The sequence below is a fragment of the Pristiophorus japonicus genome, chromosome 12, assembly GCF_044704955.1.
Source record: "Pristiophorus japonicus isolate sPriJap1 chromosome 12, sPriJap1.hap1, whole genome shotgun sequence".
Taxonomy (NCBI): Eukaryota; Metazoa; Chordata; class Chondrichthyes; family Pristiophoridae; genus Pristiophorus; species Pristiophorus japonicus.
Window position 1 is genome coordinate 53,317,257 of NC_091988.1, and position 16,504 is coordinate 53,333,760.

Consider the following 16,504-nt stretch of genomic DNA (forward strand, 5'->3'; position numbering starts at 1 on the left):
TTTACAACACAAGTGTAGACAATGAAAACAGGAAGCCGTTTTCCTCTCATGTACCCAGGCTCTAACCCGTGTTCCCCCCAAACCTAAAATACAATCCCCCCAAACTTAAATACCACTTTCACTCAGCTCTGAACTAAACCCCCGTCCTCCCAGTCACGTCACGTTCAGAACACCCTCATTCTGAAGGGAACACGACAAAAGGCTGGCGCACCTTTGATTTTCAGTGTCAACAGAACCAAATAACAAGGAGGGAAATAATCTGTCTGAGAGCTAATTTAACCGACAAAGATCAATCACAAAAATGTATTCTTTTCAATAAATGCAAAGTTCATTCATGCGCCTGAGGAGAACAAGTTGGTCACACACTGACCTCATTAGTCTTATCGCATTGCATCTTCTCTCTCTCTCACTCGCTTAATAACTCAATCAAATGATATACAATTTAATTAGAGTAAAAGAGACCCAAATGGCTTGAATCCCAGAATGTTTACAGCTTTTAAGCACTGGGCAAAAAGACTGCAAAAGACTCCCGCTCCCTCGCCCTGGCTGCCCCCTCCCCTCCACGACATCAGTTAGACCGGCCCAACTTATCGCATTCTCATGTTGTGCCAACACAGCTTATTGAAGCTTTAAAGACTGCAAAGCAAAAAAAAAAGAGAGTAAGGGTAGGTCAGAGCTGCTCCAGGAGTTATCTCGTCAGGATTCACTTCTAAATACAGGCCTGCCAACCACAGCAAAGTGTTATGAAGGCAATAGCAGAAGAGTTGAAAGTGCAAAGTGCAGACCAATTGGCTTGGGGCCAGGGCGGCTTCAAGTCCCCCGCCCTCCCGAAATAAAAACCTTTGGGCTGTCACAAACCCTTCTTTAATCTGTTTGAAACAAAATATACCAGTGAAGTAAGTAATAAGATAATTGTATATTTTTTTTTAAATGAGGGCACCACTCCTGATAGAAGGGCGAGTTGGGAGGTCTGTAAGTATGAAATAAAGCTTCACAGAGACAGGAAACTCCTTCATCCTATTCCAAATGCAACCAGCAGCCTTGCCAACGAGACAGATCGTGAAGTTGTGTTTCTATAGATACTGCTGCACCAATTAAGAAACAACCTCTCACCTGATTGGCTGCCCATCGTTGTTGTCATGACATTGTGATGGATTCCAGGTGTCCCAGTAGCTCGTGGAGTTGTCCTCGCTGCCACAGTACCTTTAAAGGGATGTGTAACATCTGGTTTAATAAGACCTGAGTAAAACACCCACATTATAGTTGAGACTAAATAAAACTAATCAGAAATGGAGGAGCAGCGCACATGGCTCATCTGGTTTTTATTTAATGTGTGGCCATTTACATTTCATTCTATAATATATTTCTAAAGCAATCCGTTCCCTGAGCTCAGGATTGTTACAATCTTTAATGCACTCTGAAGCATGAAGACCAGCGATACGATTAGTATCTGTGCATGGATACCCGCTGCTAAGCAAAGGAGGTTCAGTGAGTGTGCGTAGATCCTCCATCACCCAACCGAGGAGACTGGATTCATAGAATCATTGAGTCATAGAAAAATTATGACACAGAAGGAGGCCATTCGGCCCATCAAGTCCATGCCGGTTGAAAAAGAGCTACCCAGTCTAAATCCCACCTTCCAGCAATAGGTCCGTAGCCCTGTAGGTCACGGCTCTTTAAGTGCACATCCAAGTACTTTTGTAAATGTGGTGAGGGTTTACATAAGAACATAAGAAATAGGAGCAGGAGCAAGCCATTTGGCCCCTCGAGCCTGCTCCGCTGTTCAGTAAGATCATGGCTGATCTGATCCTGGCCTCAACTTCACTTCCCTGCTCGCTCCCCATAACCCTTGACTCCCTGATCTGTCAAAAATCTGTCTATCTCCACCTTAAATATATTCAATGACCCAGCCTGCACAGCTCTTTGGGTTAGAGAATTCCAAAGATTTACGACCCTCTGAGAGAAGAAATTCTTCCTCACTTCCATTTTAAATGGGCGACACCTTATTCTGAAACTATGCCCCCTAGTTTTAGATTCCCCACGAGGGAAAACATCCTCTCTGCATCTATCCTGTCAAGCCTGCTCAGAATCTTATACATTTCAATAAAATCACCCCTAAATCTTCTAAACTCCAATGATTATAGGCCCAACCTGCTCAACCTTTCTTCATATGACAACACCTTCATCTCAGGAATCAACCTAATGAACCTTCTCTGAACTGCCTGCAGTGCAAATATATCCTTCCTTAAATAAGGAGACCAAAACTGTACAGAATACTCCAGGCGTGGTCTTACCAATACCCTGCACAGTTGTAGCAGGACTTCCCTGCTCTTATACTCCATTCCCTTGCAATAAAGGCCAATATTCCATTTGCCTTCCTAATTACTTGCTATACCTGCATGCTAACTTTTTGTGTTTCATGTATAAGGACCCCCAGATTGCTCTGTACCACCGTATTTTATAATCTCTCCCAATTGAAATAATAATTAGCTTTTTAATTTTTCCTACAAAAGTAGACAATCTCACATTTTCCCACATTATAATCCATCTGCCAAATGTTTGCCCACTCATTAGCCATCTATTTCCCTTTGTAGATTTTTTGCGTCCTCCTCACAACTTGCTTTCCCACCTATCTTTGTATCATCAGCAAATTTGGTTACATTACACTCGGTCCCTTCATCCAAGACATTAATATAGATTGTAAATAGTTGAGGCCCCAGCACTGATCCCTGTGGCACCCCACTAGTTACAGTTTGCCAACCTGAAAATGACCCATTTATCCCGACTCTCTGCTTTCTGTTAGTTAGCCAATCCTCTATCCATGTTAATATATTACCCCCAACCCTGAGAGCTCTTATCTTGTGCAGTAATGTTTTATGTGGCACCTTATCGAATGCTTTCTGGAAATCCAAATACACGGCATCTACTGGATCCACTTTATCTACCCTGCTCGTTACATCCTCAAAGAACTCCAGCAAGTTTGTCAAACATGATTTCCCTTTCATAAAACCATGCTGACTCTGCTTGACTGCATTATGATTTTCTAAATGTCCTGCTACTTTTTCCTTAATAATGAACTCCAGCATTTTCCCAATGACAGATGTTAGGCTAACTGGTCTATCGTCTCCTGCTTTCTGTCTCCCTCCTTTCTTAAATAAGGGCATTACATTTGTGGTTTTCCAGTCTGCTGGGACCTCTCCAGAATCCAGGGAATTTTGTTAGATTACAATCAATGCATCCACTATCTCTGCAGTCACCTCTTTTAAGACCCTAGGATGCAGGCCATCAGGTCCAGGGGACTTGTCCACCTTTAGTCCCATTAGTTTGCCTAGTACTTTATCTCTAGTGATAGTGATTGTTTTAAGACACCGCTTCCCACCCCCCCCCCCCACAACAGCCCGTTGATTATCAATTATTGGGATACTTTTAGTGTCTTCGACTGTGAAAACAAAATATTTGTTCAAAATCTCCGCCATTTCCCTGTTTCCCATTATTAATTCCCCAGTCTCAACCTCTAAGGGACCAACGTTTATTTTAGTTACTCAATTCCTTTTTATATACCAGTAGAAGTTCTTACTGTCTGTTATTATATTTCTTGCTAGTTTACTCTCATAAGCTATCTTCTCACTCTTTATCATTTTTTTTTGGTCATCCTTTGTTGGTTTCTAAAAATTTCCCAATCATCTGGCCTTCCACTGTTCTTTGAAACATTGTATGCCTTTATTTTCAATTTGTTTTCAAGTTGATACCATCCTTTACTTCCTTAGTTAGCCACGGATGGTTCATCCTTCTCTTAGAGTCTTTCTTTCTCACTGGAATATATCTTTGCTGTGAGTTATGAAATATCTCCTTAAATGTTTGATATTGCTTTTCCACAGTCTTACCCTTTAATATATTTTCCCAATCCACTTTAACCAGCTCTGCCTTCATACCTTTGTAATTACCTTTATTTAAGTTCAGGACACTAGTTTGAGAACTAGCTTTCTCACCCTCAAACTGAATTTGAAATTCTACCATGGTATGATCACTCTTCCCAAGAGGATCCTTCACTACGAGACCATTAATTAATCCAGACTCATTACACATTACCAGATCTAAAATATCTGCTCCCTGGTTGGTTCTACGATATATTGTTCCAAGAAACCATCCCGCATACACGCTATGAACTCTTCCTCAAGGCTACCTTTGACAATTTGATTTGTCCAATCAAGATGAAGATTAAAATTGCCCATGATTATTGCCGTAACTTTCTTACAAGCCTCTATTATTTCTTGATTTATACTCAGTCCTACAGTGCAGCTACTGTTAGGGGGCCTATGGACTACTCCCACCAGTGACTTCCTACCCTTATTATTTCTTATCTCCACCCAAACCACACTTTCTGCTTCTACCATGCTTTCAAGCAGTGAGTTCCAGACCACCACCATCTGGGTGAATTTCTTTCCCTCATCTCCCCTCTAAGCCTTCTACCAACTATTTTAAATCTATGCCCTCTGGTTATTGACCCCTCTGCTGAGGGAAATAGGTCCTTCCTATTCACTTTATCTAGGCCCCTCATAATTTTATACACCTCAATTAAATCTCTCCTAAGCCTCCGCCGTTCCAAAGAAAACACCCCCAGCCTATCTAATCTTTCCTCATAACTAAAATATTCCAGTCCTGGCAACATCCAAAATTGGCTCAAAGGCAGGAAGCAGAGGGTAATGGTTGATGGGTGTATTTGTGACTGGAAGGCTGTTTCCATTGGGGTTCTGCAGGGCTCAGTACTAGGTCCCTTACTTTTTGTGGTAAACATCAATGATCTAGACTTGAATATAGGGGGTATGATTAAGAAGTTTGCAGATGATACTAAAATTGGCTGTGTGGTTGATAATGAAGAAAAAAGCTGTGCATTGCAGGAAGATATCAATCATCTGGTCAGGTGGGCAGAACAGTGGCAAATGGAATTCAATCCGGAGAAGTGTAAGGTAATGCATTTGGGAAGGGCTAACAAGGAAAGGAAATACACATTTAATCGTAGGACACTGAGAAGTGTAGAGGAACAAAAGGACCTTGTAGTGCATGTCCATGGATCCCTGAAGGTAGCAGGCCAGGTAGATAAGGTGGTTAAGAAGGCATACGGAATGCTTGCCTTTATTAGCCGAGGCACAGAATACAAGAGCAAGGGGGTTATGCTTGAACTATATAAAACATTAGTTAGGCCACAGCTAGAGAACTGTGTGCAGTTCTGGTCACCGCATTGCAGGAAGGACGTGATTGCACTGGAGAGGGCACAGAGGAGATTTACGAGGATGTTGCGGGGAATGGAGAATCTTAGCAATGAGGACAGATTGGATAGGCTGGGTTTGTTTTCCTTGGAACAGAGGAAGCTGAGGGGAGACCTCATTGAGGTGTATAAAATTATGAGGGGCCTAGAAATAGTGGATAGAAAGGGCCCATTTCTCTTAGCAGAGGGGTCAACAACCAGGGGGCATAAATTTAAAGTAATTGGTAGAAGGTTTAGAGGGGATTTGAGGGGGAATTTCTCCACCTAGAGGGTTGTGGGGATCTGGAACTCACTGCCTGAAAGGGTGGTAGAGGCAGAAACCCTCACCACATTTAAAAAGTACTTGGATGTGCACTTGAAGTGCTGTAACCTGCAGAGCCAAATACCTAGAGCTGTTAAGTGGGATTAGGCTGGATAGCGTATTGTTGGCCAGCATGGACACGATGGGCCGAAATGGTCTCCTTCTGTGCTGTAAATTTCTATGATTCTAACATCCTCGTAAATCTCCTCTGTATCCTCTCTAATGCAATCACATCCTTCCTGTAATGTGGTGACCAGAACTGTATACAGTACTCTAGATGTGGCCCAACTAGTGCTGTATACAGTTCTAGCATAACTTCCCTGCTCTTATATTCCATGGTTCAGCTAATAAGGGAAAGCATTCTGTATGCTTTTTTAACTACCCTATCGGCCTGTCCTGCTACCTTTAAGGATCTGTGGACATGCACTCCAAGGTACCTCTGTTTCTCTACATTTCTCAATATCCTCCCATTTATTGTGTATTCCCTTGCCTTGTTGCACCTCCCGAAATGCATTACCTCACACTTCTCTGGGTTGGATTCCATTTTCCACTTTTCTGCCCAACTGACCAGTTCATCAATATCTTCCTGCAGTCTAAAGCTTTCCTCCTCACTGTCAACCACATGGCCAATTTTTGTATCATCTGCAAATGTCTTTATCATGCCCCCTACATTTAAGTCTAAATCATTAATATATATTACAGAAAGTAAGGGACTGAGCACTGAGCCCTGTGGAACCCCACTAGAAACAGCCTTCCAGTCACAAAAACACCCGTCAACCATTACTCTTTGCTTCCTGCATCTGAGCCAATTTTGGATCCAATTTGTCACTCTCCCTTGTATCCCATGGGCTTTTACTTTTTTGAACAGTCTATCATATGGAACCTTGTCAAAAGCCTTGCTAAAATCCATATACACTACATCAAATACATTGCCCTCATCGACCCTCCTGTTACCTCCTCAAAAAATTCAATAAGTTAGTCAGACACAACCTTCCCTTAACAAATCCATGCCGACTGTTCTTGATCAATCTGTGTCTTTATAAATGAAGGTTAATCCAGATGTTCAGAATTGATTCCAATCATGTGCCCACCATCGAGGTTCAAGTAACTGGCCGATAATTACTTGGTTTATCCCTTCCTCCCTTTTTAAACAATGATGCAACATGAGCAGTTCTATAATCCTTTGGCACCACTCCTATAGCCAGGGAGAATTGGAAAATGATGGTCAGAGCCTCCGCAATTTCCTCCCTTGCTTCTTTTAATAGCCTAGGATATATTTCATCCGGTTCTAGCGATTTATCTACTTTCAAAGATGCTAAACCCCTTAATACTTCTTCCCTTACTACGTTTATCCTATCCAATATTTCACTCTCTTCCTCCTTAACTTCAACGTCAGCGTCGTCCCCCTCTTTTGTGAAGACAGCCGCAAAGTATTCATTAAGTACCTTAACCACACCCTCCGCCTCCACACACAGGTTACAATTTTGGTCCCTAATAGACCCTACTCTTTTCTTAGTTATCCTCTTGCACTTTACCACAACTACAACAACTTTTATTTATATAGCGCCTTTAACATAGGAGTGTTTTAAGACAAAACAGATAAATTTGACACCAAGCCATAAAGAAGAAATTACAGCAGATGACCAAAAGCTTGGTTAAAGAGGTAGGTTTTAAGGAGCGTCTTAAAAGAGGAGAGAGAGGTAGAGAGGCGTAGAGGTTTCGGGAGGGAGTTCCAGAGCTTAGGGCCAAAGCAACTGAAGGCACGGCCACCGATGGTTGAGCAGTTGTAATCAGGGATGCTTAAGAGGGCAGAATTTGAGGAGAACAGGCATCTCGTGGAGGCGGGATTAGTGAGTGTGTTCAGACCCTGCTAACTGAGGAGATGGGATTAGTGTGTGCGGACCCCACTAACTGAGGAGACGGGATTAGTGTGTGCGGACCCCACTAACTGAGGAGACGGGATTAGTGTGTGCGGACCCCACTAACTGAGGAGACGGGATTAGTGTGTGCGGACCCCACTAACTGAGGAGACGGGATTAGTGTGTGCGGACCCCTCTAACTGAGGAGACGGAATTAGTGTGTGCGGACCTCGCTAACTGAGGAGATGGGATTAGTGTATGCGGACCCCTCTAACTGAGGAGACGGAATTAGTGTGTGCAGATTTCTATAACCGAGGAGACGGGATTAGTCAGTATGTGCGGACCCTGCTAACTGAGGAGATGGGATTAGTGTGCGCGGACCCTGCTAACTGAGGAGACGGGATTAGTGTGTGCGGACTCCACTAACTGAGGAGACTAGATTAGTGTGTGCGGACACCTTTAACTGGGGAGTCGGATTAGTGAATGTGTGCGGACCCCACTAACTGAGGAGATGGGATTAGTGTGTGCGGACCCCGCTAAATGAGGAGACGGGATTAGTGAGTTTGTGCAGACCCCTCTAACTGAGGAGATGGGATTAGTGTGCGCGGACCCCACTAACTGAGGAGACAGGATTAGTGAGTGTGTGCGGACCCCGCTAACTGAGGAGACGGGATTAGTGTGTGCGGACCCCACTAACTGAGGAGTCGGGATTAGTGTGTGCGGACCCCACTAACTGAGGAGACGGGATTAGTGAGTGCGGACCCCTTTTATCTGGGGAGACGGATTAGTGAGTGTGTGTGGATCCCGCTAACTGAGGAGACGGGATTAGTGTGTGCGGATTTCTCTAACCGAAGAGACACAATTAGTGTGTGTATGTGGACTCCACTAACTGAGGAGACGGGATTAGTCAGTGTGCAGACACCGCAAACTGAGGAGACGGATTAGTGAGCATATGCGGACCCCTCTTAGTAGACGGATTAGTGAGTGTGTGCGGACCCCACTAACTGAGGTGATAGGATTAGTGCGTGCATAGTTTTCTCTACGAAGGATTAACAAGTATGTGCAAACTGCCCCCAATGGAAAAATTGTATTAATGAGGGTACTGATATATATCTCACTCCATCTCAAAATAAAAAAAACAGGTTTAGCAAGTGCTGCAATGACCTTGCCTCTAACCAAGGAGGCACAATTTGTGACTGTGTACAATAATCTCTTCCAAACAGTGAAGACAAGATTAGTTAGTGAATGTAGCTTTAGCTCACTTTTGTACACTTTCCCCTTACTATGGAGTTAGGGCCTGGGATTTTGTGAAGGCTATGATACAAATGCCTCAGTTACCATGTGCATATCCTCCACTTCCAAGGGCAAACAACGATCGGATCAGTGCAGACGACCACCTACACTGAGTACTGAGGCAGCATCTTTGTGTGTGACCAGATCTCGCCCCCACTGCCAGCTGGAGGTGGCATCAATGAAGGTGCACAGTGTCTGTGCACCACAAGCCCACTTAGACAGAGCCAATTACATTATTTCCGTTGGCTTTCTGAGCAGATGGTTAAAAACAGAATCAGGCAACTACTCACCTCTCTCAGTTGATGTCTGCGTTTCAAACTTTTTTGTGGGATGGGTACTGGGAGAAGGGGCTCTCACCGTCACCTGTGGCAGACTCCAATTGGTAGTGGTCCATTTGGTCCCAACCCCATCCTGCGTTAAAGGTTGCTGGGTCATAGGAATACTGGTTTTGTTTGAAACCTTTGCCGAAAGTTGCTGAGCAAGTACCGTAGGCCTGGTCTTCAACATTGCCATATAGCGGCCACTGGGTGTGTGCTCTTCTCTCATCCTTCCGGTAGATGTAAGAACAGAGTTGACTTCTATCGAGGGCACATGCCTCCGTGCAGTTAATGCCAAGAAGTAAGTCGAAGTGTCTGCTTTCATTGGCTCGGTTGAGTTCACGCCCCTTCTGCCGCCTTGCACGGTCAGGTGCTGGAGCCTTGCTGTTGGAGAGTTGGTAACTGTTTCTGTCGGAGGCACACCCCTCACACTGGAACCCCCATCAAGATCAGTTGCTTGAACAGTGAGGAATCGTGCATCTTGCAGCACCTTAATGACTGTGGTCATGTTGTCTGCTGGGTTGGTGTAGATGTCATACCCGTGTTCTGGAGTGGAGTACGAGTGCGTAGATTGGTGGGCGGGTAAGGATTTGCTGGCATCATACATTGGCCATTGTGACGTAACCGCACTGTCAACAGCGCCAAGGGACTTCACACTCGGGTTAGCTTGATCGATAGTTTGCCACTTCACCCCAGGGCCCAGCTGCTCAGCAGCAGAAGGTGTTGACAAATTCAGAGCATGTTCCATAATATTAGCAATGTGTTGGTAATTGTATTGGCTACTGGTTTCCACAGAGTCAGTCACATTCAATGCATCGCTCTGATCATCTCTTGCAGGGACGCCGACACTGGGCTGGCCGGCTATTAGCCAGCTTTCTCTTGTCATTGGAGAATAAGCAGATTTTGTGACCAATGGAGAAGCAGATTGCATTGGCACAGGAGTCACGTGATTCTTACCTGGCTCCTTCTCAACCAAAATTTGCTCCATTTTTGCGAGAGGGGATCCAGTAACTGATGGAGACGATACTTGATTAGGTGGCCCTCCAAAATGCACAGTGGCCTCCTCCTTTCCCAGTGATGCATAGGAACTAGTGGCGAAATGTTGTTTTTTAGTAACTAAATGATTTGAAGTCGATGTTGAAGCTATATTTTCAAGAGCAACAATAGGTTCAGCTGTTACCTGCACAGTTTCAGTACGTGTAAGAATCGTGAGGCGACTCGTGACCTCAAAAACTGGAGGATCGTTTGGAGATGTTGCTGTGGGCCTTTGGAGAAACACGTTGGCATCCACAATTTTGTCACCTGGAGAATTTACGTGGCTTTGATGCGTCTGGTTAGTCTGATAATCTGAGGTACTTTCAAATGGCCTCAGCAAAGAATAATCAGAACTGGCATTCAGCTCAGCAGATATGACCAATGGAACAGAAGCGTTTCCTAAAATAAACTGTTCAGATTCAATAATGTCCCGTTCTGTTTTTTCAACATCGCTGTCATCTTCACTATCTATATCCTCATCATCTCCGCTAAAATCAAAGGCATCTTCTCTTGGTGGCATACTCAGGTACCAAGGGGACATGCCCGAGTGGGTGGGCGCGATGCGTTTGCCATGAAGTGAGTTCTTGACGGACATCTCAAGCAAAGGCTGAGGAGGGAGGCGGGAGGAGCTGCTCGGAGGGGCCGAGTTTGTGCTATCGTCAACTTCAATGGAGTGAATGTTGGTTAAGTTCTTATTGAATAGTGAATCATCATTGGCTGATTCTTTGGTAGGAGCAGATAAAGCCACAGTTTGAATAATACTGGAGTGGATTAGAATGAGGAGCCAGGCCCATAGCACACCTCGGTGCTCCATCACCACCCGGATCTTCCAGCTCACATTGAAGTTTTAAACGTTCATTTCTTTGAAGTGAAATTCTCTAATCCCTGAAATAAAAACATCTCAATTAAGATTTTGGATTATTTAGAGTTGAATGTTTAATTAAAAACTAACGCGCTAACTAGTGTCAGCTGTACCTCAGCGGGTAGCACCCTCGCCTCTGAGTCAGAAGGTTGTGGGTTCAAGTCCCACCTCAGGGACTTGAGCACATAAATCTAGGCTGACACTCCAGTGCAGTGCTGAGGGAGTGCTGCATTGTCACAGGTGCCGTTTTTTTGGATGAGACGTTAAACTGAGGACCTGTCTGCTCTCTCAGGTGGACGTAAAAGATCCCACGGCACTATTTCGAAGAAGAGCTGGGGAGTTATCCACGGTGTCCTGGTCAATATTTATCCCTCAATCAACATAACAAAAAAGCAGATTATCTGGTCATTATCACATTGCTGTTTGTGGGAGCTTGCTGTGCGCAAGTTGGCTGTTGCATTTCCTACATTACAACAGCGACTACACTCCAAAAGTATTTCATTGGCTGTAAAGCGCTTTGAGACGGCTGGTGGTTGTGAAAGGCACTATATAAATGCAAGTCTTTCTTTCTTTCTGTATATCAGGCCCAAAATTAATATAATACTGAACGGAGTTCCAGAGGCCTCTCATTTTCTGGAGCAGTCCACGGCAAATAGTCAACAAAATGTCTCCATTTTCAGGAACATTCACACGGAAACAGGCGAACTGTAGCAGTGTGGCAGCCTATTTTTAAATGGGCATCTTTGAGTATATTCTTTCCTTATCATTAGTCTCCCTGCATCACTAATATCCCTCAGGGAACCTAGTACCCCTATCTAAAATGAAAGAAAGACTTATATTTATATAGTGCCTTTCACAAACTCAGGATGTCCCAAAGTGCTATACAGTCAATCAAATACTTTCTGAAGTGTTGTCATGTTGTAATGTAGGAAACGTGGCAGCCAATTTGAGCACAGCAAGCTCCCACAAACAGCGATATGATAATGCCCAGATAATCTGTCTTAGTGATGTTGATTGAAGGATAAATGTTGGCCAGGACACCAGGGATAACTCCTCTGCACCTCTTCGAAGTAGTGCCGTGGGATCGGTTAGGTCCACTCGAGAGGGCAGACGGGGCCTCGGTTTAACGTCTCATCCGAAAGATGGCACCTCCAACAGTACAACGCTCCTTCAGTACTGCACTGGAATGTCATCCTAGATTTTTGTGCTCAAGTCTCTCAAGTGGGACTTGAACCCACAACCAAGTATCTGGTCTAGCCTACATGTGACTAGCCCTACACTACATGGTTGACTCATAAGCCATTCAGATATAGAGCAAAAGCAAAATAATGCTGGAAATCTGAAATAAAAACAGAAAATGCTGGAAATACTCAGTGGGTCAGACAGCATCTGTGGAGAGGGAAACAGAGTTAACGTTTCAGGTCGATGGCTTTTTGTCAGAACTAAGGGCATTGACCTGAAACGTTAACTCTGTTGCTCTCTCCACAGATGTAGGGCAATTGGGGATAAGCAATAAATGCTACCTTACTGGTATTGCACAGATGCCAAGACCAAGAGGTGTAAGTGCAGCATTATTTTTCACAAGTTTATTGCTTCTGGGAAATTATCTGCACATTCAGCTCCGCATATTCCCTTTACTTTATTACAGACATCAATCACTAATACAGCAGCCAGATTATTAGTGTAATATATATTGTATAGAGGGGAACAATTTATGGGTAAATTCTGAATCAGTGGTAGTGACACATAGCTTGCTCTTGGGTATGTACTATGATAAAACTAGCACAGAACGAATAGACACAGAATGAGGCACACCCAAAGGTTGATAATGGAGGAATTGACCTTTAACTCTCCATTCAGATAGAATGCAAAAATATTAGAGGTTGAGAAATAAACCTGCAGGCCTCCTCCTTTTATTCATTGACTTTTAATACGTGTTGAATACACAACATTTCACAAGTGTTCCAGTCCCTGCCACAAGTTCACACCCACCATCCTTTGACCATGAAGACGGCTCCCTCCAATGACCACTGCCCCTCTCCATTCATTAACTGAGAAGGTCTGGCCTTTACATGGGTAACAATAGGAGCTGTATTCTGTTGCATCTACTTTGCTCCCCTCCCCCATCTCACCATCATAAATGTGAATCTGTTAAATTGTTCACCTAATCTGGCATCTATCCAGAGTAAATATCATACACTAAGCCGTGCTTGTAGTGAGGTGTGATCAATAAAGGGCAGAGTGATACCGTCACACTTTTACAAATCAGTAGACTGTACTGATATAAAGCATAGTCAAGGCTTTATATCTATTTTTGTTAAGTGTGTCCTTCTGTTCAATGTATAGATAGGCCTTTTATCAGCCCTGACTCAGTGGGTAGCACCCTCACCTCTGAGTCCCACTCCAGAGATTTGAGCACAACATCTGACACTCCAGTGCAGTATCGAGGGAGTGTGACATTAAAACTGCTCTCTCAGGTGGATGTAAAAGATCTCATGGTACTCTATAAAGGTGATCAGGGGAGTTAACCCCAGTGACCTGGCCAATATTTATTACTCAATCATCACTAAAAAAACTATCTGGTCAATAACTCATTGCTGTTTGAGGGAGCTTTCTGTGAGCGAAATGACTGCCACATTTCCTACATTACAACAGTAACTACACTTTAAAAGTACTTCATTTACTGTAAAGCACTTTGGAAGCCTGAGGTCAAGAAAGGTGCTCAATAAATGCAGGACTTCTTTTTCTTTCTGACTTTTAGGTTTCCTATTTCCCTTGAATTCAGATAAAAGAAAAATAGATGAAATCAGCTATGAGTAAATATGTCCTCTTCTGGGTCAAAAATAAAACAAAATTAGCTTATCTCCCATTACTGCTCACAGTTGGCCTGGGGCACGGTTGTGAGGTTCAGATGATAACCTGGCTGTCCCTTTAAGACCATCGGCAAGTGATACTTATGGGCGTGGTGTAAATAAGCACGACATTAAGTCAATTACAGGCCAATTACTGTTCCTATGAGTAATTCCTGTAGATTTGTCTTAATGAATGGTAAAAAATACACCCTAGAAATTTCCTGATTATGAACATTCATATATAAAAGTCGACTAAAACAACCGCAAAATATTGCGGATGCTGATAATCTGAAATGCATTATAAAAGCCCACTGTCTGGCACATTCATCACATTTGAGATGTCACATTGCTCAACTATTCTCCTCGGGGAGAGCCCAAGTTACCTCAATGGGAAAACCTGCAGGAAATAACTTTCTCTTTTCATGTACTTTAAAAAAAAAGATTGATCTGTTGTGATTTGTTGGTGTTTTATACACAATGTGACATCTGAAGTGTGTTGGGCGTGCTAGACAAAAGACTTTCCCTGCAAACAGACATTCTTAATGGCAACAATTCGGGGTATCTTCTTCTCTGTTCGTTAATGCCATTGAGAAAGTCTTCAGTTGTTTTCATTATTAGCTAAAGGAGGGAAATATACCTTGAGGTTTAACTGTGTTCCTTGCGACTATGGGCAATGAATCAAATCAGTGCCCAGTAATCAATCTGTTTTTGGAAAGGGGAACAGCTTCAATGTCCCACTTATGTTTGAAAGGTCTGAAATAAGGTTTGATCTCAATGTTGGAATTATCAAGTTGAGCTCAAAATTTGAAAACTTACGGATAAAATATTGTGAAAAAGATTAGTCACACATCAAACAGGGGTACGCACATATATTTCAAGGGCCAGTTTTTGTGGTCAAAATAATGGTGAGGCTAATGGCGCTCGCCGTTAATCATGCTTAAATGGTATAGTAACCTCAGGCGGGAAAAAGATGCCTGGTTAAATGCAAATTTCCAAAAGTTGCTGTCTGAGTTGCGCCGCTTCACCATTAGCCTTGCGTAAACAGCATCTCATTGTCTGCCTCACCATAGAATTGCACTGAATGCCATCAGGTTGCTGTATTTGCACGGTAGATATGAACTAAACTCATCACAGAAGGTTAAGTCTTGACAATTCAAGCACAAGTACCGTTTTAACTGCCAATAAGTGTTAATTACTGCCAATCAACCTCTCTGGCACTGAAAACTAATTATTACAAATATGGAGTCTCATTCCTTCAGCTATTAATTGTTGTTGGAGATTTTTAAAATGTCAAATTTTAAATTTTACTTTTAAAAAAAAACTTTGTCTTCCTGTCTCTTTTTTTCTCTCTTTCTGTACCTGATTTGACATTGAATTCACCGACTCTAATTTACACTTCCTTTTCCGTCCTTCCACTATTAATTTCACAATCCTTCAATTTGATTGGATCAGGAGATACACAGTTGTTTGCCCCGTTTGCTCAGGTCCCAGATGCCCTGTTTCCACCTCGCTGTGACATCATCAGCTCACACTTTCAGCAACTTAGTGGGCAAAAATGTTTTGAGTTGAAGGCGGCAGGGGCAGACATCAATAGATGCCCTGCTATAACAAAATCTGGCCCATTATCACTGACTGTTTCCTGTATAGTTGCAACTCGCTCCACAATGCAGACGTCCTGGGACTAGCCATCGCCCTTTATACTCATTGTGATGAGTTTCCCCAGGCCTGCCATGATCTGACGCTCCAGTGAGCTGGCTCCCTTGGTGAACTGTCTAGCCCCTCACAGGGAAACATTCACTGTAGCTGCAGGAGAAATAGACATTACTGGTCATCATCTGCGGAAGGACAGAGTCAAGCTGCAGTCTCCACAACACCTCCCAGAGGCTAACATAAGGAAAGTATTGACAGGGAATTTGGGAAACCAAAGGTCCAGGCCCTGGGAGATTGGGAATACCCTGGGATGTGGGCTGGAATTTGGGCCCCAGGCCTAGCTGGTGTCTACCCCTTTTTTGAACTGCAATTAATTCTGTTGGAGGGCAAGGGTGAGCGTTCTTTGCGTCTGATGAGGAGGCAGGGCTGAAGAGATGATGCATCCAGCAGTTTGTCATCCTCTGCTCCCAATGCAAACTTTGCTTCCATGATAGGGTATAAAAGCAGAGAAGTCCTGCTACAACTGCATAGGGTATTGGTGAGGCCACACCTAGAGTATGGCATAGAGTTTTTGTTATATATGTAAACTTGTATTTACTCTGTACAGCCACCAGAGGACTTATCCCCTGGAATCCCAAGGGATCCCATAATTCCTTGGGAGCACAGGTATTTAAGGAGGCTTCACAGGTTGGAGAGGCACTCTGGAGACCTGCAATAAAAGACTACGGTCACACTTTACTTTGAGCTCAGTGTTCAGTCTGACTCTTTCTCCATACACAACAACTAGCGACGAGATACAGATAGCGAACACAAAGATGCAGAGAACAGTGGGCATCCTGGAGAAATTCTCGGAGGCAGATGATTGGGAAACTTTTGTGGAGCGATTCGACCAATATTTCGTGGCCAATGAGCTAGATTGGGAAGAGAGCGCTGCCAAACGAAGGGTGATCCTCCTCACTGTCTGTGGGACACCAACGTATGGCCTCATGAAGAATCTGCTCACTCCAGCGAAACCCACGGAGAAATCGTACGACGATTTGTGCACACTGGTCCGAGAGCATTTGAACCC

At 43.6% G+C, this 16,504-nt stretch overlaps 1 protein-coding gene across 1 annotated transcript in view; it reads right to left on the reverse strand.

Moving 5' to 3' along the window:
* LOC139276766 (proline-rich transmembrane protein 4) overlaps positions 1-10,024 on the reverse strand; it is a 51,161-nt gene extending 41,137 nt beyond the window's left edge. The window contains exons 1-2 of the mRNA XM_070894774.1: positions 9,010-10,024; positions 1,114-1,203 (exon numbers count right to left, since the gene is read on the reverse strand). Coding sequence (XP_070750875.1) covers positions 1,114-1,203; positions 9,010-10,024 — 1,105 coding nt within the window. The remainder of the gene's footprint in view (positions 1-1,113; positions 1,204-9,009) is intronic.
* Positions 10,025-16,504: the final 6,480 nt, after the last annotated feature.